Source organism: Strix uralensis, chromosome 13 (genome assembly GCF_047716275.1).
Source record: "Strix uralensis isolate ZFMK-TIS-50842 chromosome 13, bStrUra1, whole genome shotgun sequence".
In the NCBI taxonomy this organism is placed as follows: domain Eukaryota; kingdom Metazoa; phylum Chordata; class Aves; order Strigiformes; family Strigidae; genus Strix; species Strix uralensis.
Window position 1 is genome coordinate 3,053,886 of NC_133984.1, and position 23,397 is coordinate 3,077,282.

The window sequence follows — 23,397 nt, forward strand, 5'->3', positions numbered from 1 at the left end:
TCATAAAAGTGACAGTGAAATGGGATGAAATTTGCACTGCCTCTGTCCATAGTATATCTGTTTTGTGGCTAAATAGAGGACTTTATTCTGAACAGATGTCAGAACAGGAGGTCTGTGAACTAAAGTGTATGAAGAAAAAAGCACTGCACGAAAACATCTCAGCAGTGTCAAGATGTATTTTTTGGCAAGTGATTATGAAGTATTTCTCTATAGTCCTGAAAAACTGAGTATTTCTTGCATTTTTGCAATGTTAGCCCTGATTTCCAAACTGTTTAAGGGTGTTTTGATACCGAATTAATGTAAGGTATTGTATATTATCAGTAATGCACATTAATAAAAGTTATATCACCTAATGGAGCATGAAAAATAAAACTTTCTAATGAAGGTGCATGTAAGAGCTGGAATATTACTACAATACCCGTGACTGAATAGCAGAGACTGCAGAGGGTTCCTGTGGGAAAAAACCCAGACAAACTAGCCAATGTTGTACCAATAAACACCAGCAGTAGAACTAACTGCTTGCTTCCTGTTTTATAAGGCAAAAAGTCTTGCTTTCGAAGTTCAAAATTTTCATGAACTTCACACCGTGCTGAGAGTCATGGCAAGGTGAAGTCCCACGGGCACGCTGCCGCCCGGCGTTACCGCTCAACTGCCGGAGGAGCATCCGGCCCGGGAGCGGTCCCTGCCCGCCCGGGAGCCGGCCCTGCCCGCCCCGCTGCCCGCCGCCCTTCCCGCCCTTCCCGCCCTTCGCGGCGCGGCCGGTCCCGGTCCCGTACCCGGCGACGCGTCGCCAGCAGGTGGCGCTCCAGAGGCGCGAGAGGCTCCTGGCGCTCGGCGGGCGCGGCGGCCCCTCAACACTCACCCTCAGGGCCCTTGGAGGAGGCAGCGTGAGGGCTAATGCGGCACCGCCCAGCACCGGCCGGCGCGTCCGTCGGGGAGGACACAAGGTACTCTCCCTTCGGGGGCCCAGCCTGTTTCTAAAGCAGCGGGGCTGACCTGCCATGGGGCGCTTGCCTGCTGACAGGAGGTGGGAGTGGTCTCACCCCTTCTTTCCCGCCCTTGGTGGGGGGGGGGGCTGCCCAAAGCCTCCTCCAGCTCCTCAGAATTTACCTGAGGACAGAGAAAATCCGGCCCTTCCTCCTGTAAACTCAGGGTTAAGCAAACCAAAGGTTTATGATTACACAGACATGTCTGTTGATGCTATCACAAATGTAAGCTGGGGCTTTTTTTTCCTCATAGCACAAACTTTACTGCTCACAGAGATTCACCAAAGGCAGTTTTCTTGCCCTCCATCTTTGCAATACGAGAGTCTCAAAGGTTACGATGCAAAGAGATTGCCAGAAAGCAGCATCAGGAAGAACCTACCTTAGAACAAAACCGACCAAAACTAGTAATTAAGCCACATTCTGTTTTTTAAAAAAGTTCTTATTTTAAAAAGTTCTTTTCCCCAAAAAGCAGCTGCATAATACGTGAATATTACATGATAAAAAATCTTTAACGACAACCAAGAGTTCAACAGTCATTTTCTTAGAGATTTTGCTTATATGTCCATTAATAATATAAATTATAAATGTCTTAAGGTAGAACATTACACACCACTTTTTCAGGGGATTCATTACTTATTTAATCTGAAACTGCATGCTTATGTTTTCCATAATGGCTATCAAATGCCATGTCAAGATTTTCTTAAACTAACCTGCTTGTAAAGGACTTGGTTCACAACATATGGTTATTTCTTCATCAAAAAACATGAGAATATTTGTTACCAAATGAAAACTGCAAGAAACATATGACCATTACACTATGTTACTGGGTTTGAGCATAACCATTAATTGCAAAGTTATCACTGGCCATGAAATACACAAGAACATTTAACTGCCTCCCACGGTGACCATGAAAATACAGAGAATGATGGTTTAATTAGTAATCCCAGAGATACTGGGCAGTGCTCAAAAGCTGAAGAACTACCAGTGTTATTGCTGTGAAGGAGGTACTCGAAACCTTTCAACCAGTCTATTCAGCCTTAGGTCTTTGCTGTCAAAGATGATAGCCTGAAATTACCAGATTATTTTATATAGGCCTTTGACAACAACACTGCATCGTATAGTGAAAGGTCTGTTTCCTTTCTCTGTTTCAAATTCCATACTTTGCTCCAATGCCTATGCAGACTTCAGTCAGAAAGTATTTCTCATTTACATGACCTAGATAGAATAATAGTGAGAAAGATGTTCCTTGATCTTTTTTTTTTTTTCTGTTGATTTGCTATATTCAGCCTGGAAGAAAAGCATAATCATGGGAATGCATTGTTTCTTTTATGTCAGTATTAGGAAGCAATGCAAGGTAGATTGGGGGATAGATTTAGGCAGAAGCCTTGCAATAAATTGACAGAAAAACACATGGAATAGCTTTAAGGATTACACAGTTTTGCTTATTTTTAAAAAAAGTTTCTCGTTTAGTGACTTTTCAAACCTGATTTTACTACAGTGACCTATAGCTGACAATATCTGTAAGCCAGGTGATTTAACTCTAGCACAGCTATGTTTAGAACCGTGTCAGTAATAACAATGATAGCTCAGTGCAATGGGTGGCTTCTTCCATGATTACTCATTTCAGAGTCATTACCTCAGCTGGCATACTGGACAACCTATATTAAAAAGTGCTATGAACGGACTTGAACTGTGGTTACTGAAATAGTCTGAGCGCATCTGGACTCCATTTGGCCTTAGCCGTTGCTCAGCTGTATCCATTACTGAGATCTGTGGTCTGTTGTGGGCTCCTTTTCTGATCTAGACAAGGCTTCCCATGCTTCTGTGACACTCTCATATGACAGGGTGTAAGGAATAAATTTTCTTGAAATAAAGCAAGAAGCAGAGGAAATACCGAGGTACAATCTTCCATGGACTGCTATGATGAACATATCCATGAGTTAAGTTAAAGGAGCATTTGTCTGGGGTTAGAATGAATGGTGACAAACTACAGCTATCCACACCGATCTGTGCAATGGATAACGAAGCTGCATAAATCATCTGCTCAAGGAGAGAAATAGAGTTACTGTTCTTAACAACTTTAAATATTTCATTCCAAGAAGTAGTACAAAAAGTAGACAGTTGTCCAAAAGGTTGTAGAATTCCAAAATACTGACAAACTGTGGCTAGTAATAATAAAGAAAAACACAGGAGATTATCTAATAGTCAAGGTATTTCAGATAAGTTATAGTTACTGCCTGAACTGGCACCATGGTGGTGAGTAACAGTATGAATAAATGAAAATGCAAACCATCTTTGTGGAGAAGACCCTCAGTAACAGGACATGAAAAAGTTTTAAAAAGTTCTCATTCTGAAAATGGAAGTACTGATTCCAAAATAAGAGCTTTGGGCTTCTTTGGTCATCCAAGGACAATTATAATTAATGGAATTATGCCCACTGACATTGATGGGCTTTGAATTCAGGCTCCATCCTCTTTCAAAAATATGTCAAAATATACCAAAAAATGTCTGCCCAGTCAAGCATGGGTAGGAAACGTGAGACAAAAGGGCATTGACATCATGTCTGTCAAATGACAGGAATTGGAGAAATAGTCCAAACAATCATGAATGAAGATTGTTTAATGTAATTGTGTCCAAATACTACATTCATACACAACATATCTTACATTCTTCCATGCTTGTCCATAAAAAGAATTTGAGAGGTGAAAATATTTGTGAAAATAATTTTAAGAAACATAGCCTGAAAACAAACAGCTTGTACCGTTTCCAATAGCTAACAGAAATATTTATTCTGCATATCTCGATTGTAGTGCACTATTGCCTAAAAGGAGAAGTATTGTGTATTTGAAATCTTTGTCATTATTATGTCCATTGTAAACAGCTATTTAGACAGAACTAAAGCTACTGAAAGTGGTCTCCCAAAACTCATAGAGGAAGCTGACATGCTGTTCAGCTGGAAACAGCCTTCTTGAAGGAGAATTGATGTGAATCCTTTTGTAAAGGAGATCTGTGCTCTGAGCACTCAAAATACATCATAGAATACTAATCACACTACTTCCCAAAGCAAAAGAAAAATAAAAAAGGATAGAGTGCATCACTGAACTGAAAAGGGTACATCTCTTTGGAGGCATTTCAGGCGGGAAAAAAAAGAATGCCTGTCTGCCTGATCTATATGGACTTAAAGAAGAACCCTGAAACAGTACAGCATAAATATTCCATTTGTGTTTTGTGTTCCCCCACATAAGAAAGAGAAGGACAGATCTCAGCCTGCCTAAATGAACACAGCTCTAGTGGAGTGAGGCAGGCATGCTAACAATATCATCTTCTTACCCAAATGTGCTAGTGGAACTTGGAGCAGTGCAGGAAGAAAAGGCACAGAGGAGACATTACTGAAAAGAAAGGTGGAACTGCTTTGTTCTGTCTTTTTTTCTGGAGTCTGAGTTTCTTCCCCCAGGATAAAATAGTGGAGCTGCACATCTCAGACAATGGATCAAACAGAAAGCACCCACCTCTTCAACCACATGATGCAGAACTTGTGCTGCATGAGGCACAAAGAGTCACAAATGGGTCCAAAAAGCACTGTTTGGCACATCTCATTAAAATGTTTCACCCTCATCTTATGGAAGGGTAGTAAACTTCAGTATTAAGAGTATTATAAACATTTTTTTTTCCATAACAAAAGGGAGAGATTGACTAATGGTCCCAGTGCTTTGAATCAAAATACTTGCTATACTTGTCTGTATTAAAGTGCTGTAGTAGTAAAAATTGACTCTTTGATGCTGTCATTCTTTCACTGTAAAATGAGCAGCTCATAGGAGGAAATATATTGGCTCTGAATGTGGCCAGAAAAAAGAGTTTTCTTCCAATAGTTTTTTCTTGGGTAAGACTTTTTATACTGTGACATTCTGAATTACATGATTATATAGTATAAGACTCCAGCAACATTTTGCATTGTAAAGATGGAGATGCTCAGCATTTTGCCAGATGCCAAGTGATATTCTGATATTTCTATCTTCACTTTAAACGGAGTGACAGTCAGCATATTCACAATGAAGCCAAGACAATCTGCTATCAAGTTACAGTAGTGATATTTTCCCTGATGAAGATCCCAGAGCTTGTTGGAATAAAGCTCCTTAAAACTCAGTGTCTGGAATAGCTCCAGCTTGAATTGCTCTCTGTGTAATATAATTTTATATTTGTGCCAGTCTAATAAGTAGATCACTGGGTAGAGGCTTTTGTAAGTAAGTCTATACGTACTGCACCATTTCCTGGCTCTGTGCTCCAGTGTGTTGCAGGCTGTGTGCAGTGGGGGAGGTGCCAGAGCTGATCAAGCAGTGTAATTTTATACATTACTGAATCAGTGCAGGAGAAACCTGGAGGGACAAAGCATCATCTTCTCTTTGGACTGCACTGTAAAATCCTACAGCTCTCTTAGCCCAGCCATGCTCTGATACATTTTTTCTCTCCTTTTTCTGATTTTGGTGTGAATGATAAAGTGATCTGATGATGGCTCTCGTTATGGAACCTATTAGCAAGTGGACGCCCAAGCAAGTAGTGGATTGGATGAAAGGTATGATCATTTATTACCATGTATTGTCTGTACTTTGGATCCTTGCAATTTACATATCTGCTCTTGTATTCTTTGTTTTGGGAAGAGTTTATTCAGTTTTAATAATCCCTATGCTGCTTTGCACAGTAGTTTTTAAAGACACGACTGAGGAGAGAGGCTGTTTAAGCTGTGCAGCATGTTGTTGGAATTTCTGCTGAGAACTGAGTAGGGATCAAATGCATTTGTTGATAAATGCAGACATAAAGTGTTTGTGCCTCATGGCTCCATTATGCACTGCACAGTGTAACGTTGTGATGTTTGGTTGCTTTAAATTTGTCCTGATTAGGTCTGTTTTGCTCATATCAGGTGATCTGATGCAGTGGCTGTGCAGCACTTGTGTGTAGTTTAGGGTACCACAAGGAGCATAAGGTGCCGGCGGCTGGACTGAGGAATTCTGCTCCCTTAGTGACATGTCCTGATTTGTCCAGGCTTCCCAGCTGCTCTCGCTGTGTCCAGTGCACCCGCGTCTCCGTCCCTCACCGGTACCGTGGACAGTGCAGCCCGTGCCGTGCATGGGGGACGCGAGGGGGACACGCAGGGCTGAGCACGGCTTCGCTGGGGAAACTCTTCCCGAGAACTTGACAGGAATGATGATTTCCCTGCACATTTGCAGTTTCACAACACAGCCATAAGCTGTGACATGTTTTGCCTTATAATGCTCGGCTGTGCTGCAAACAGACTGGGTTGGATGGGAGGGTGAAGAATTGTTCGTGATAAGTGTTTGAAATTTCTCCTGAGTGGGGAAAAATGCATTTCCACAGTAGGATGCATTACTGTTGTTATACATCGCTTCTGATGAGCTGTCTGTCTTAAGAGACAAGTAATTTCTGCTACAAGGGATCTCCATTATTTTGTTTGTACATTACTCATGGAAATAATTCCTGTAATGTCATTACTGAACTTATTGGAGGGCTGAATTGGATGCCCACTATAACATCCCTAAAGCATTCAAAGTATTATCATTAATAAGGGAATGGGTTTGATTTCATTTTGCTGAGATACGTCTCCATACTTAACTGAAATTGGGCTCTTTAGGTGCTCATCAGACACATTACATGAGCAAACTATTCTTCTACAAGCACACAGTATTCTGAAGCTAATGGTGTCTAAGGGAATGTAAGTACTTTGTTTCTCAGGTGTTTGTGAACTCAGGTGAATTGGGAGGTCTTAAGCAGGTCATTGGGATGGGTCCCAAACCATTAGATATAGGATTGATTCCCATACTCCAATGTCATTACTTGAAATCGATTCCTAATGTATGTGCAGAGTTTTCTGATCCACACCTTTATTTTCAGTGCGTAAAAGATTTAAAAAGTGGACAGATCGTTATGCTGTTTTAACTCATTACTCGAACTATAATGTAAATTAAATGTCAAATATATATAATACTTGTTGCTAAATTTAAAAATGCTTCCTGCTACTTTTTTATGCTTTTTGATGTAAACTCATTACATCTTGGGTAACAGGAATCCATAACGGGTAGTGCATACCATGGGAAGCAAGAAGGTCATACGACAATAGGTTTTAAAATGTATGGAGTTGCCTGACAGTTACATTTCTATACAGAGACTGCATGCTGCATCCGTAGGGACGTCTGGAGTAGACAGTATTGTTAGTTGTGTGCCTCTGGGCTTAAGCATAAATAAGTATAAAGCAATGAACAGTGAAGTATTCACAAGATAGGTATTTTCCTTGGTAACATGAGTGCTACAGACCCACAAACAGTAAAATTACACATTTGTCCATTTTTACCATGCTAATATCATAAGCCCCTTTTTTATCCCCGTGTTTACCTTCATGAATGCATACTTCAGCTGTGGCCAAAGATCTAACATACCCAAATGGAGGCATACTAGAATTAGTTTAAAACTACTTGTAAATCCCTTACTTTACAAAAAGTACCCAATTGTGGCCACTGTTTGCCTCTATTTTATATATTCTGTATGTGAGCTCCATTAGCTATAGTCATTCTCATAAATAGCTATTAATACATTAGGGAGGTCGAAGGTCTGCGTGGGTAGTAATATTCAAGTGTTAAGGCAGCTTTTACGTATGTCTTCTATACTGAAAGGTACACTTTGTCAGCATTAAGAGATATAGTAAAGACATTTTAGAAAAATGACCATGCTATGAATGTGGAATATTATCTTTGCTATAAAAGCAACATGTTAATAAACAATGTAACAAATATTGCAAGTGTAATATACCTTTTTTTGGCTTAAAAATATGTAGTCAATTAGCTTTATTTGTAAAAATTGTAAATGATAGCATATTTCATAGGGAAATGATACTAATGTCTTTTTTAACTTGAATTTATCATAATTATTTAAGGTATCGTAACTTACTTTTAAAAACTGTTAGCAAAGTACATGTTTTGAAGTTAACAAGCAGTAAGTACCAGCAACATCAAATAATCGAAGATGGAAGAAAGCCACAAAAATGATGTTAATATTTTGAGACCTGGCTACCCAGAATGCTTCCTGGTTATGGCGTGCTATTACCAGAAGCAGCTGTAGCGTAAGCCCCAACCAAGAGGAGACACCCTTCTGTTCTTTTCCTTAAGGAAATGTTACTTGCCAAAGAAGTAAAAACTGGTAGGCTTTAAGGAACATTATTATGACAAGTTGGCATCTTGTATTTATCCACAGTTCCTTTCTTGGGAATGCATTCAACTGGAGTTAAACTTGGGAACTGCATCTGATGGCGTGGACAACCTGAAAAGGCCATACAAGTCTTTAGAAATTGATTCTTGAGGCTTATAGAGGATCTAGAAGTTAAGACTCTAGATACCTTTGTGGCAAAGAATCTGTCTTTATACAAAAATATTTGGTAAAGTTTAGCAAATACACAGCAGAAGGCACTGTAGTTAAAAAGAAAGTTTTCAAAGGAGCAGAAAACATTAATTGTAAAGATATTTTCAACAACAGTTTTCAGTCACTATTATTTTTTTTCCAAATTTTTCAAAACTTTAAATTTCTCTAAAGGGTTTTCACTTCAGAAAATGAGCCAGTATTTCTCCTGGTATGTACCCATTTCTTACATAATTTAAATGTTTTCCTGGGGAATGTACTAGGGACCTAAAAGGTACGTTAAGTGAAAGAACTTTGCCATGCTCAAATTCCATGTTGGCACTGTTGGGAAAACAAATACTACCCATAAAGTTTGCAAGTACATTAAGAATTTTCTAACTGGGTCAGTTTTTCCTTTGATTAAGTGTAACATATTAACACGAGTAAATGACAAACTACACTTCAATATTTACATCTGTAATGCTTCTACCTGGAGACTTTGGTTGCTTTTTGGTCTATGAACTTCCTGTGAAACTCAGTGCCACTTTGCAGTTGCGAACAGGTTATCAGAGTCAGCACACCTAAACCAAAGGCCACCGACTTTAATATCCATCCATGCTCTAGGGAACGTAATCCTGTACAGAATATGGGGGTTTTGGGGCTCAGAGGGGAGATATGATGTCTTACTGCTGACTCTTATTTGCACTTAGAATTAATAAAAGCATGATAGTTTGTGTTTTCCTTGTAAGTAGAATCTAAAAGGTATTCTCTGTACTTTTACAAATAACAGCGTTTAGGGTTTTGTACTTCCTAAGTGAAGCAGTTTTACAAGTAGGTCATTTAAAATGTGATCTCATTTACAGTGAAGTGGCACCTCTGTCCACATAAATAGTAACTTTTCAAAACAATGAAATGAAATACAATGCAATGAAATACAGCTGTGACTTTCAGAGAATGGAATGTTATTAAACAGCTGAAAATTAAAATAGAAAACCAGTTATTTCGTAAGTACCTGTAAGTAATAACTCCACATGGAGTCAGTTATTCAAAGTCTTGAGGACTGTCACTAAGGTTTGTCTGCCAAAACAGCCTGTAGTGGAGGTTTCTCTCATAATGAATGTTCAGCTTTAGATACTCATTTCACAACTGTAAGCCATGTTTTCCCCTTTAAATCTAGAATTTCTTCACTCTCAACAGGAGATGCAGACATGAAAAAATAAAAATTAATTCAGTTGGTAAACTGATTAACTGTGCTGCACTGATCCTGTGCAGAATAATTATATGTTTAGCTGAAGGGTTTTCCTTAGCATGTAATTCCCTGATTTCAAGCTGGCTCATAAAAGAGAAAGGAAGGGAGGGAGGGGGGAGCTGAGAGCAGAGAAGCTGATGACGTGAGTGGACTTGTTAGCATTCACATCATGCAGGGCTCCGGCAAACCCCTTCTCAGACGTCGTTTGCTTTTCATTAGATCACTACCTGTTCTGTAGAATATGTCATAACCAGGGAGTCTCCTCTATTTACAGAATGTAATATATGAAATCTTAGAGCATACTGGAGACACAGCTAAATATTATGATCTAGTGCAAAAGCAGTCTTATAGGTACTGAGCTGGATGATACTTAGCTTTCTTGATCACCCTTCATGACCTCAGAATCCCATAATGCAAGAACTCGACTTCACAAGGTACAATTTGAAACTTGAGTAGATAACCCAGGTCATATCTTATTTAGAAAAATGTAGGGTTTATAACATCTTTTCAGTTCTTTCTGAAGACAAATAGGTTTGGAAGAAAACTGAGAGTCACAAATAGAGACGCCCTCAGAATTAGCATTGAATTTTCAAGCAGTTCTAAAGCAAAGGTTTCATCATTTTCCTTCTACTCTCACCAATTTCAAAATTGAAACAAACAATTTACTGTTGTGGCTCCCCCATGGATTACCGTGTTCCACTAGTACCACCTTTCCAGTTGTTGCTATAAAGTCACTGAATCAGAATTGTCCTCTCCGATTCATCTTAAAAGATTCAGACTGTAATACTTTCCAGTAATAAATTTTGGCAACAGCTACTCTGTTGAATTTTTTAAGCTGTTTGCTTTAAAGAGGTCAGCAGAGCACACCTCAGAGTTGACTATGCAATATAAGTGGCTAAAGTCAGATTTCAAGAAACAGGTTCCCAATATTAGGTACAGTTAAGTGTTGGAATAAGCTCTCTGGGCAGGTTTGGCCATTTCCTTTGTAGGAGCTTTTGAACACAACTGAGAAGAGCTTGGACAAATGTCCCTCTAGAACGGTTTATGTACCCAGCCTGTCCCCAGCAGAATGGCCTAATCTCATCGCAAGGCTTCTGCCAGTTCAGACAAGATCTTGGGATGGTTTCTTACATGTGTGTGACCTTCATCTTTGAAACATGTGAAACAGTCCCAAAGAGATTATAGCTCTAGCTTCCTTCTGGATTTGTGGTTTGTAGTTTCCAGAATACCTGTGTGAGAAGACTATACTAGCTGCAGACACAGGGAGATGCCTGGGATGAATTTGCATTTCAAATATTCTGAGAATGGGAAGACTGGATTAGGGGGGTGACTACAATTTATTTAGGAGAGAATATGAAAAAAATCTTACACAAACTTAATTTAAAAGTTCAGGATCTCAGTTCACTGTCTCTTGGAAAGGAAGTCTAGCACAGGTGAGTTGCTCTCATGATGAGTAATTATGATGTGAGGATACATTGGATTTTTCTTTCCTTTAACTTTTTGCTTCCTCTTTAGTTTTTTTAATTTATCTTCCATTGTCTTGATTTTCTTGAAATTATTTTTAATTCTCATTTTCTTCTAAAATATTTGCATATCACTAAGAATTAGTATTGATAAAAGTTACTGGCCAAAAGACCTGGCAAGCATGGCATGTTTTTGTTATCACCTACTGTACACATGGAAAATGAAAGGAGATGCAGTCAATATTGACTATACATTGTAATCAAGGTATATGTATAATGTTTAGGCATAGCAGGAAAAATACTTAACTAGTGAAAGCCTAGCAAAACCAAGTCAGAGACAAAGTATTCAAGATTAAATCAATACTCTATTCTAAATGTCTAAAGTTGAAAAATCTTAATGTCGTATTTTATAAGAAGCTAACGGCATAGCCTCCTGAGGGCAGAAGACATGGAATTCATCAGAGTTTCAGCACCAGAAGCAAATACATACCCATCTCACTTTTACTGTCCCATTCCTTTCAACCTAAGAGATTAAGATACCATACAGAGTTCAGAAGACTGGTGGGCTAACTAAGACCCAGTACCCTTAAGGCTTTAACTATCATCACTTTTAATTCAACCTGTGTACCACTGGCAGCCTGGACGGACAACGGAACACTTTGCTGAGTCCCTTACTCCATTTTCTGCCTTCCTGGTAACCATGCAGCCTTATTTAGTGTCATGGCAAACTGACCTACAAGCTGAGTAGAGTATTGTACAAAGACCTCCATATATCAAGTGTAGCTGTAATATTCTATGGAAATTATTTGGCCAAGGTATTTCTGCATCCCTATCACTATCACCTCATTTTTACCAGCACCTTTTTGAGGACCAATTAGAAACTGGTGTATATATCTTCCAAGAACTGACTGGATTAGCACTATCTCCATAAAAGATTTCAGCAACATTTAGCAATTTAATGGTCTATATTATCTGGAGATTTAGGAATGTATTCCATATTTCCCTATCTATAAAGCAGATACATTCAGACCTTTTAGAGAAATGTAATTCTGCTTGCATAGAAAAGTCTGAGCTGAATTAATGTGTCTCGTCACATTTATCAAGCGTAACTAATCTTCCAGGTCATTATGTAAAGAAATTTACTTATTGTCTTGAACTTTAATATAGGCAGTCAGACACAATTGTCATGCATTGCTGTGTCTTGTAACCTTACCATATGTTCTTGAGACATTATGCAAAATCCCCACCTTCAGATTCTGACCCCTACGGGGAGATCAGAGTGGCAATGCAAATTCAGAAGAGATCAACCTTCTCCAGGTCTCCCTTATTTCACAATGCATTATATAAGGAAGCAAAATTCAGAATAAATTGGATCCTGTAGATGACACTTTCAGATCACATTAAATGAAGTACTGTATGTAAAAAACTGCAAAGATACTGGATCCTGCTGAGCAATAATACACTTGCATGGTTTCTTCCCAGACATAATCCTGACGACACTTTCTTGCCCTCCTAATTCCTGATTCTAAATTCTTCCTTGATTTGGCAGCAGTGACACCAACATATGAACCATAACTCTGAGAACTCTGTGTGTAACACCTTAGAGTTACTTTTACAAGTTTGCAAAATGTATTTCTTAGAAAAATAGCAGCACATCTCACTGTTGCAGTATTTCTGGCTACCTCAGTTGGAAAGCAGAAACATTTTGCTTTTTGAAAGAAAATTTTAGTGCATGCCAGAAAAACAGTCTAGATGGCAGAGTGTCAGGCAAAGTTCCATTCCAGTTCCTGTCTCAAAACCAGTGGGAAGGCAGCTGCATGCTTTCTGGGTCTGTCCTCAAGGTCGTCTCCTAAATGTACACCGTGGGTCAGATGGAGGCTTCATGTGCTTGAGTAGAGAAATATTCCTACCTAATGAAATTTCCATACATCTCTTTCTGATGGGTTTAATGTCTTGCATTTCTATTTGTAACAAAGGAAAAAATGCGTGAAGCGTGATAAATATTACAATGCTTGCATATGCCAGGAAAGTAAAAAGTAAGTTACAATTTGTCCTCAGGTGTTTTGCACAATAGATTTAACACCTACAAAGGTTTAAAATCTAAAAAGGAAAGAACTTCATCCTTTTAATGCCATACTTTCTGAGAACAGCTGTCCTGCCATGTTGACAGAAATGGAGGTTGCAGTTCTACTGATGAAATTAGTGACACTGTTAAATGAAGCATTGTACTTAATAAACTACAGTAGTATAGAATATTGCTGAGCAATTATGTACATTCATCCTCTCCCCCTAGAATAATTTTATAGATATCTTCTAAATGCTACTTTTGTAGTTTCGTTTTTTTACTAAAGATGAAAATTTCCCCTGTCCCCTGGTGCTGTTGTAGTGATGACAGGAGTTGGAAAGACAGAGCTTCATGAGTTATTATTATAGGATTCAGAGAGATGAAAAAATTATTAAGTCATATTTATGAAGAGCTCTAGTGATGAATGAAAGTGAAATTATTTCTGATTAACTAATACTCAGACAGCTCCCAACAAGTATCCTTGTTGGCCTGCTATAGCAATGCACATAGAATTCAAGGCTAATGCAATGTTTGGTTTTTCCTGCTCAAATTCTCCACCAACTCTTCTCCAGTAAAAATGAATTATAAAAAGACTGTGGTGCATTTTAGTTACAGTGTAGGTGATATGTTTAAAATAAAAATGTAACAGACAGTAATTTTACAAAATATATTCAGCTTTATTCCCTACAAATGTGTCCACCTTCTTCATTCTAAACATCAGACAAAGCCTAGAAAAAGTACAGATTTCAGGGGTTCTTAGGGCAGAAATTGTGTCTTCTATAACTGTACTGAAACTACTACGACTACAGAAAGGATTAATTTGACACGTCAGTTGTTTAGTTTACATGGAAAACTACCTCTGTTTGAGTTCAGACAGACAGTGGTGTCATCAGCCTGACAACTCAGACGCAGCAATTATCACTTGAATGAAGAGCATGTTACAGCTCGCTCTCTCCACCAGCTTCCCCTGTTCTCTTTTCCTCTCTCTCCTCTTGTTTATTCTTATGACTCTCTAGCAGTATGTTTCTTGGCTTTTTCATAATCAGATGGAGAGTAAGCATCAGATTGTGAAGTAATTCATTCATTTAACATCAAAAAATTCTAGCTCTGGCCTTATATATCTCAGAGAGGCTTGCAGTGCTGTGGAAATGAACTGCATTCCAAATCCAGGCGAAGGTAACAAAGGGAGAGCAATGGAAGAAAAGAGTGGGAGAAACAACATGGGGATGATAAAATCCTTTTCTCCCCTCTCCCTAGATAAAGTTAAAGGATAAGTTTGAATAATTATAATTTTCTGAGAAAAATGAGCAACACACTTCTTGAGACTTTCAAAAGTGGACTTAAAACCACTAGGAAATGTGCTAAGGAAACCATCACACACTGAAAGAAAGATACACTGGGGCATCTTATGAACTATTTCTTGTTTCTCTGATAATTTTCAGGACAAATTATCAATATCTTTTGTGGTAGCTGCAGAAATCATTATTTGCATATCAGCAATGAGGAAATACTTTAACTAGAAACCAAATTACTCAAATGATCATTCAATAAAATTGTTTTAATTCAATCTCTGAATCATTCCAAAAGCCATCAGCATCACTTAGAATGTGAAAAAAAACTTTTCTATTCCCTCTTTATTGTGGGCTGCCCTTTGCATGTTCTCTGCACTGTTAAGTTCCATAAATTTTACATATCTAAAGGTAGTTCTGTAGTTATTTCATTAATAAGGTCTCCTTTATGAGGTCCTCTAGAGTCAAAATAGCATGCTTTGTTCTTAAAATATTTTGTATATTTCCATTTTCTTTTATCAACAAATTTTCCAGTAAAAGGATGTTGATACATAAGGAATCCTGGCATTTGGAATTAATTAATTCCACATAAACATTGGCATTTTTTCAAAGGCATTGGTTTTCAAAGGTATTTTAGTATCCCATTAATGTCTTTGATAGATCTCCAGCTTCCAGGTCATACGTCCAGGCAGAAATTCCATGCGAACAAAGCTGTCAAGTTCTTCTGTGTAATTGCAGACTGGCCTGCTGACTGCAGGCCGTACAAAATGATTCACCCCAGTGCACTTTTTTTCTTTTACCATCTAATGTCACCCGATTTGAACTGCTGAAACTCTCATAAAATTTATTCTTTCAAATCTCATTAATATCCCGTCTTTTGAGGGGAAATGATAGACAATATTTCAGTTTTTGCTTGCAAACTGGTAAGCTGTCACATTAAAGACAATGTCACCACCAAAATTAAACCTGATAGCATACTGTTAAGCCATGTTAATGCCATCTTGGAACAGTCTGTATTTATTCTCATAATGAAGCAAACAACAGTTGTGAAAAAGCAGAAGCAAATAAATTGCATCTATGGTTAACCCTGGTAGGCATTCATGCAAGCTACACCTTGGACTACTGTCTTCATGCTGTTGAGAAAGTTTCATGATGATGATTAAGAGGACACAATTATATACAAAATTCATAAATTACATAAAATACTAACATAATTATTATAATTTTGTAGTAGTTCAGGATATACCAGAATGAATTATAGGTGTCTATCAGACCATCACTAATTTTTATGGAGCCAGTAGCATTCTCTGCTCCGCAGCTACCATCCCCAGAAGATGGTAATGAAGCTCCATGATTAAGCATTCCCTAAATGATAACAGAATTTGCCTTTTTTGGTTTTGGTGCAGAGAAAGAACACATATTTCTCAGAAAAAAAAAGAATCATTTAGTGGGTATATTAAAACATTGGCCAACTTCTTACTCTAAAAAAGTACATTTTGAAACAGGAACTGTGTTTCTTTGGAGAGTTACAAATAAACAAGGTTTCTAAATTACATCCAAGAAGTACAGAGGAGTTTGAAGGTAAGCTTATTTCGTGTTATTTCAGTCTGAAGGTCATTTCACCAATTTCTATAGGCAAGATTATTCTGCAAACTTGATTTACATTACTAGATGACCAGTTGTCTCTGAGATAAATTCTTGTGATGCCTCAAAATTATTAGAAATGGTGTATTTCAAGAAAGCATGTGGTCTTCCTTAAGGTCCATCCTGCAATCTCTTTATCTGTAATAATCCTAGAAAAGGGGCATTATGTGACATTTTTACTGAAAAATTAGAAATTCACTAGTATTTATAGACTATGGATGCACTGTCATTTGTGTTGCTTTCTATCCAAATGACTGTCAATACCAGTTGTACAGTAAAACAGAACAAGAACAGCATATCTTGTTACTAAGTTTTCTGCAATAGATATCCTAAAGGTAACTGAAGTTGAGCTTGTATTAGTGAATCTTGTATACAGGTAAACCTGGCCCATGAGTCAGTCTAGTAAATGAGAAACAGCTATGTAAAAGTAAATCCCATTATTACAGTGTAGCATTCTTTATACAGAAATGTCAGTATATCTTGCAGACTGGCTGTTCTGGGTAAGGTAATAAAACTGATCAAGCAGTAAAATTAGGAAATATTCTTGAGGGACACTAGATCACAGTACAGTCATGCATTGGTATATTCTCTTTTTTTGATTTAAAATTTATAGAGATCTACCAAGACTTCTCTTGGTAGAATCAACTAGCAAAGAAGCAACATTTATTAAAGCCATGCTTATTACCAATGTTCATTATCTTCCATTTTGCCTCTGTGCAATTTCTGTTTCCCGCTTCTGTTTTTTAACTCAGAGGTTTGACTCTAAAAATCAATAAATGCTTACAGACAAGAAGGATACTAAGGATACTAAGGAGTTGAAAAAAAACCTACTAGAAATCCATTGAAAGAAGACATAGTATTGTAGTGCAGTTATGGGCAAATGCAAGTATGACTTCTGATAAAAAACGCATAGGTAATTACACAACTGCAATTGTTAATGAAAGGGAAAAGTACTGCTTATATGCAAATGCACTGGCACTGGTTTGCAGATACATCAGATTGGAAATGCTATACTAATGTAAACGTAAATATGATATTTGTGACTCAGAAAATGATCTTTTTTCTAAATCTGTATTAAACCAAGTCATCCTGATGGCATTTCCATTTTTATCCCAATGAAAGTACATGCTAATGTGATCTAAACTGAGATTCTAACAGACTGAGGTGATAGAAAGCCGTCAAAATGCTTTGAAAAACAGTGTTAAAACTTGTACCCTCATGCACTCCTGTTGCAAGCCAGGAAGTAGATTGCACTCTCTGTTCTCACTGTTTGTATTGCGTGGTTCACTTCTGTTTTAAATCACAGTCACATTTCAGTTCGCAGCTGGCATTTCAGTTAAGGGTAACATTGTCCTCGTGCAGCTTTTACAGCAGTTTCTGAGATGAAAGGCACTATGTAAATGTAGGATCATGATCAGCATCCTGCTGGTTATTTTCTTTTTCAGATCAGGTAACCTGGGAGAAAGCAGTATTTACTATTAAAGAGTAATGGCAACCTTATATACATTGGGGACTACTAACTTTTTTTTAGGCTCCGGTGTCTCCCATATAGCAGTATTTCAACACAGAACTCTGCTGTTGCATGATTGGGGGCATTTTTGGATTGCTAAAGAGAATACCCAGAGTGACAGGCAGAGTTGGTAGGGACTGAAAGAGATATGAGAAGTTCAAACCAAGTACGATACAGATAAAGGTTCTGAGCTTTACAGGTAATAAGTATTTCAAAAGCAACAACTCTTAATAGCGACAGGGAGACATGGTGAAAGGCAGAGGAATGGCAGTTGTTACCGTTAGTGCCTGTAGCACATGAAAGTTTCATTTTGGGTGCTCACACTTCAGAATCACCATCATTGTTCCACAGTGCAGGGAAACTGCTCCAGGAGAGGAGATCTGGCTAGTGATGGCTTCGCTGGGGAAATCACATCCTCAGGATTGAAGCATTTTTCTGCACACATATAGCCCACTAATCAAAGGAAAAAATTGAAGCAAATTATTCATCATATTTGCTGTGTTTGGATTTGAAGTGATGAGAATTAAAATAATGATCTTGACTATCATTATTAAGTAATATGAAATGGTTCATCTGAAGGAGTAAATACGATTTGGCCTGTGAAGGTTCAGGCATCTGGTACAAGCATATGGGTTGGGAATCATTAGCTAATTGTTACAAAAATACAACAAAAATGTCTTTTTAATGATAGAATCGAGGCCTTCAGGAGGACTGCTCCATGTGCTTTCGTCTTGAATGAAAGCTCCTTACTGTCCCTGTTATGCCTCGCAGCTCTCCGAAAGCATGTGCAATGCTTGTCAAGTTACTGAGTTTACTTATTTTGAAACATGCTCAAAGTAGAAAATAACTTACATATCTATTGTCAAAACTAATTTTCAGAAACTGTTTTATGTTGTACTGATTTTTCTGTGGTAAATTGTCTTTTCTAAATGTGAGCATGTAGTGGATTCGTATTGCACTGCAGTGTCAAGACGTAGTGGAGATTTACTTAGTACAGATGCACTGATGTAAGATTTGGTGCAAATGATCAGGTGTATACTTGGAAGATCGAGGTGATAATTCTGACATGGTCCCTGAGCTTCCCTGCTACCTTGAGAGAGTCATTCCTGCGGCCGTCCTTTCTACCCCTTGGGAACTTAGAGACGAACCTGTTTTGCTAAAGAAACTACCTCTTATTCTGTGTACGTGCAGCACGAACATAATGAATCTTGATTCAGTAATACATATATTTGATGATTTTTCACCTAATGATACTATGTTGAGTTATCCCCAAGCCGTAATGGAGAACATGTCTAAGGCCAGACAACCCTTACGGGTATCTTTGATAGGTCACATACTAATTCATGCCCAAGTATTAACCAGGAATCATTTACGGAAACAAAATCACATAGTCTGGTCATCATAAGCCAAGTACTTTGTGAACCAGAGCCTATGGGGAAAAATAATATTCATTCTCTGTTCTGTTTTTTTGTGTATTTTGATTTCATCTTTGATTCTGTTAAGCTAAAACATCTTCACAATTTATTCAACAAATATGACTTGCTGCAATCTTCTTTATGCTAGTAATTTAAGAAAAAAAGCCTTGGGCTTCATAGCATTATTAACGTTGAGAATGCCTGCTGTTTCTCAGGTAGCTGTCAGCTCAGCATAAGGAAAAAGCTAATTATTTTAAGCAGGTCAGTCAGGAAGAAAACTGAAATTCTACACAGCGATTAGAAATCAGTGTCCATTGACTTTAGCTGAAATTTGCCACTGCAGAAATATATGGCTGAAAAGGAATCTAGTGGTAAAAATACATACTGCCAATATTTGACAATGTTGGCAACATTGTTAAATCAGGCTTGAAATTAAAGTATTGCATGCAACTTAGCTCCTTGATTTGCATTAGGATGAGGCTAAGAAGGATGGGGAGGAAAACAAGATGTAAATAAGAAAAAATAAATCAAAAGTATGTGGGTAGATATCCTCTTTCTTGATATAACAAAGTTTTTCTATGAGAAAAGTGGATAAGATTATAGAAAACTTCTTAGACACTGGGCAAGACATCCTAAGTAATTATACTATCATATATTCTGTATTTTTATTAAAAAATTATTAATTTAAAAAGGCTTAAATTACACTTGGGAATGTCAAATCCCTTGGAATTCGAATGCATTTAAATACTAGAGTCTATTTACTTCTGTAAAAGAAACACTGCTAGATTAAAACCTCAGAAAATTCTATAAAAACATTAATTTCCTCCATCATGTGGTGCCAAATAAAATTTTAATAAAGGGAATATTTTACTATCCAGCCTACTTTTTCCAGTGTTAAAATCTTGGCTTTGATATTTCATTTATTTTGAAGGATGCAACAGGTTAGACAGTTTTACTTTGCAGCAGTTACAACAGACTTTTTAGTAATGACAGTACATATATAGGAAGAACCCACTTACAGGGCTGTGACACCTCATTCTCCTGTCACTCCTACCAAGGTAAATCACTGGTACATTTTCACTCTGAACCACTGCATCCAACTGTTAATGGATTTATACTGCATTGCTTACAAAAACTGCTTACCAAAACAATCTGGTTTAGAAACAAGGAATTCTCTCTTACAAAATGTAAAGGAAAGTCCACTTTAATTTTTCATATCAGACAATTAAAACTACTTTATTCATCCACAGGTCATCAACAGCACGTGCACTGAACGGTCCACTTAAATCAACGGGACTACTGCTAGAATATGGTACTACTTAGTACATTATTGTGTTTATGAGCAAACAAACTCAACAAACCGGTAGTGTTTGGTGGAACTGCAGTGCCCCAATGGCAAAGGCATTTTTTTATCTTTTTGAAAAAGAATTAGCGTAAAATTTGTAGACTTGCTGAGCCAAAAACCATGCTGGCTCTGTGAACCTAAACAGCTCTTGTGGTGATCATTTGTCTGTTCCCATGTATGTCCAGACACCTATAGGCTTAGCTTGGCTGTAATCCCGTAAGTGGTTCGAGCAGAAATTTGACTCTGTCAAACTCTTATTTAATAGGGTTTTTACAGTTTTAGTAAATTTTTTTTCAGCTGCATTAGTTCATATTTTCACTGCTTCAAGAGAAGAGTCAGGTCCTCAGTGCTAAACTTGCAGGTTAAACTGTGCATTAAACATTATTTGATTATTTAAATATATACTACCTGAACATGCCTCTTAGATAGAGTTTTAATTTTTCATGTATAAATGGAGTTTTCCAAAAGTAACCCCATTCTAAATATGTCTTACGTGCTCCAGTCTCAAAAGAGATGCAGATACAGCAAAAACCAAAAAACTAACTGTTAATAAAAATTATTAACTGTGCTGCATTGATTGTGGCTAGACTGATTACACATTTAGTTTAAGGTTTTCCTTAGCACGCAGTTCCCTGTATTCAAGTTGGCTTGAAAAAGGAGGGAGAATAGAAAGTACAGCAGGGAAGCTGATGACGTGAATGGGCTTCTTAACATTCACATCACACAGGGCTCCGGCAAACCCCTTTCAATCTTTGTGCTTTTCATTAAATCACTACCTGCTTTGTAGCAGCTTTTCTCAAACAGCGATTCTCTTACATTTACATAACATAAACGCTAGCAACGTGCTAAGTATCACTGTGGAATTGACATGCATACAGGCTTCTTTGATGTTATCCTTAAAAATTTTTACATCAGCATGAAATTTGGAAAGGAGGAGGAGCAGGCTGAGGAAGACATCAAATAAGACGGACAATTCTGGAACATTGTGTTTGAACAGCCAACTCTTTTGGAAAGATGTAGCTGGGTCTTTGCAATATACTTTGTTACTCTGTAGAAAGCACTGGCCTTGAATGTTGATCATTTTCACAACCAGAAGATGCAAAGATCAAACAAACATCAAAACAAAACGAAAAATCTTTCTTCAACCAGCATGTGCACTAAGCCAATAAATGTAGGCACCACAAAGGAGAATTACAGCAAAATGAAGAATCTTCTGCCATAGAACTCCCTGGACCATACAAAAGCTCTAACTGTCATCAACTTTATCAAAACTCTTTAGTCTTCCTTTTTAATATTCTTTGTTTTGCAAGGAAATACTGAAATTTTGGGCAGAAAATTATTCTAATAGGACAGCACATCTCCTCAGCCAAACTTCCAGTATTCCTTTCTACATTCAGAATCTAACACTCTATCACAAATTCCAACCTTGAATTCTGAAACCTAACCAGGTATTTAATTACAGACTCCCATACATTTTGCCTGGGGTACTACCCTTGAGATCACAGCAGTAGGTGAAGCCCCCAAGCCATGTGGGCGTGGGAGAGGAGACACATGCGAGATCTCTATGCCTTTTTTGAAGTGACACAGTTTTGCTGGTGGTAAAACAGAACCAGGAAACTTTGTTCTCATGCAAGGATATCAGGTTACTTTCATATTTCCAGTGAATGATATTTTTTATCACCATCGAGAAGGTGAAAATAATGGTTTCTTTGTGCATTAGTTATAGGTGTGGAACTTCCAGAATTAAAGCCATGGGTAATGTCCAAAATATGATTTCAGGGGTATGTTGCTTAATATTGCTAAGAAACTTGTCACTTTTCTCATTCTCTTATTTCCCATCTTAAAATGTGGAAGCAGAGAACTGTCTCTTCGTATCCAGTCCTACACTCAGAAATATTTGTTTTAGCAATTTAATAGAGTTAAAATCCTATGCTTAATTTATTTTCAGTTCTGCACTGCACAGACCTTTAAGACAAAAAGAAATACACTGAGTGTTAGTCATTAACTCAATATGTAAAGTTTGCTCATTTCTCTCTTGGCACTCTCTGCATTATATATTTTAATCAGTTCATGAATCTAGAGAAGGCACTGGGTTTTTGTCCTTCAGTTCAAAAACAGGCTACCCAGACTATGTCTTTTTTTAAATGAAGAGCATATGATTTTTTTTGGTGTAATAAATATATTGGAAAAGATTGCCATTTCACAAAGACACAGCTGTCTGCCCTACCATATGATGATGCCTCCAAGTCATAAGAAAACTCCAGGCAATCCCCTGTGTTTCTTCATACGCTTTATGATGCCTTTAATCACAGAATAGATTTTATAGGAATTTCCATCACATCTCTTGCTCTTGATTCTATTTTTTCCTGGCTGATGTAATCTCACATACTTCTTTTGCTTTTTGTAGGTAGCAAGGGAAAAGAAAAAGAAGAGCGAGAAATTATTCTGTCACTTTTTTTCAGGTTTCTATTTGTCAGCCCTTCCACTAATGGTTGTTACAAAATTAAAAGGCATGGTTAGAATGTGGAACACTAACACATTACATGAGTTACACAATTTTCACTTCAGTGTTCCATCAGGAGAAAATGAAAGTAAGCAATTAAGGGAGGAAGGAATAAAATTATAACAAATTTGATTCTATAAGACATTCTTCTTGTTTATTTTACACAGACAGAGTTGCAAAGGCTTGTTTCTCACTACATTTTGTCTCAGAAGACTGAGTGCTTCAAACACAGGAAACAGCATCCCAGAATACTGCCTAAATGCGGACTGATGTTTATGTTCTCTTCCTAAAATGTCTGATCTTGCTCATCCTGAATTCAGTAGCTGAATTCAGTCTTCTTTGGAGTTCAGCTGAAGCTGAATCAACCCTTGTAATCACCAGTTCGTAAAAGTCTTCAGAAATGCACAAAAGTCCAGTCAAAGTCACAACATTTTTCCACTTTCTTCGATCAAGGCAAAATGTCAGCAAAGGCACAGTTTGAATGAGAACAGAACCTACCAAAAACATGTGAATGCTCTGATAGGTAAATA

At 37.6% G+C, this 23,397-nt stretch overlaps 1 protein-coding gene across 4 annotated transcripts in view; it reads left to right on the plus strand.

The window, feature by feature from the left end:
* The first annotated feature begins 5,317 nt into the window (after positions 1-5,317).
* Positions 5,318-23,397, plus strand: part of LOC141949452 (connector enhancer of kinase suppressor of ras 2-like) — a 212,909-nt gene continuing 194,829 nt past the window's right edge. For all 4 annotated transcript variants that reach the window (XM_074883088.1, XM_074883090.1, XM_074883089.1 and 1 more), the window contains exon 1: positions 5,318-5,556. In XM_074883088.1, coding sequence (XP_074739189.1) covers positions 5,490-5,556 — 67 coding nt within the window. In that variant the 5' untranslated portion in view covers positions 5,318-5,489. The remainder of the gene's footprint in view (positions 5,557-23,397) is intronic.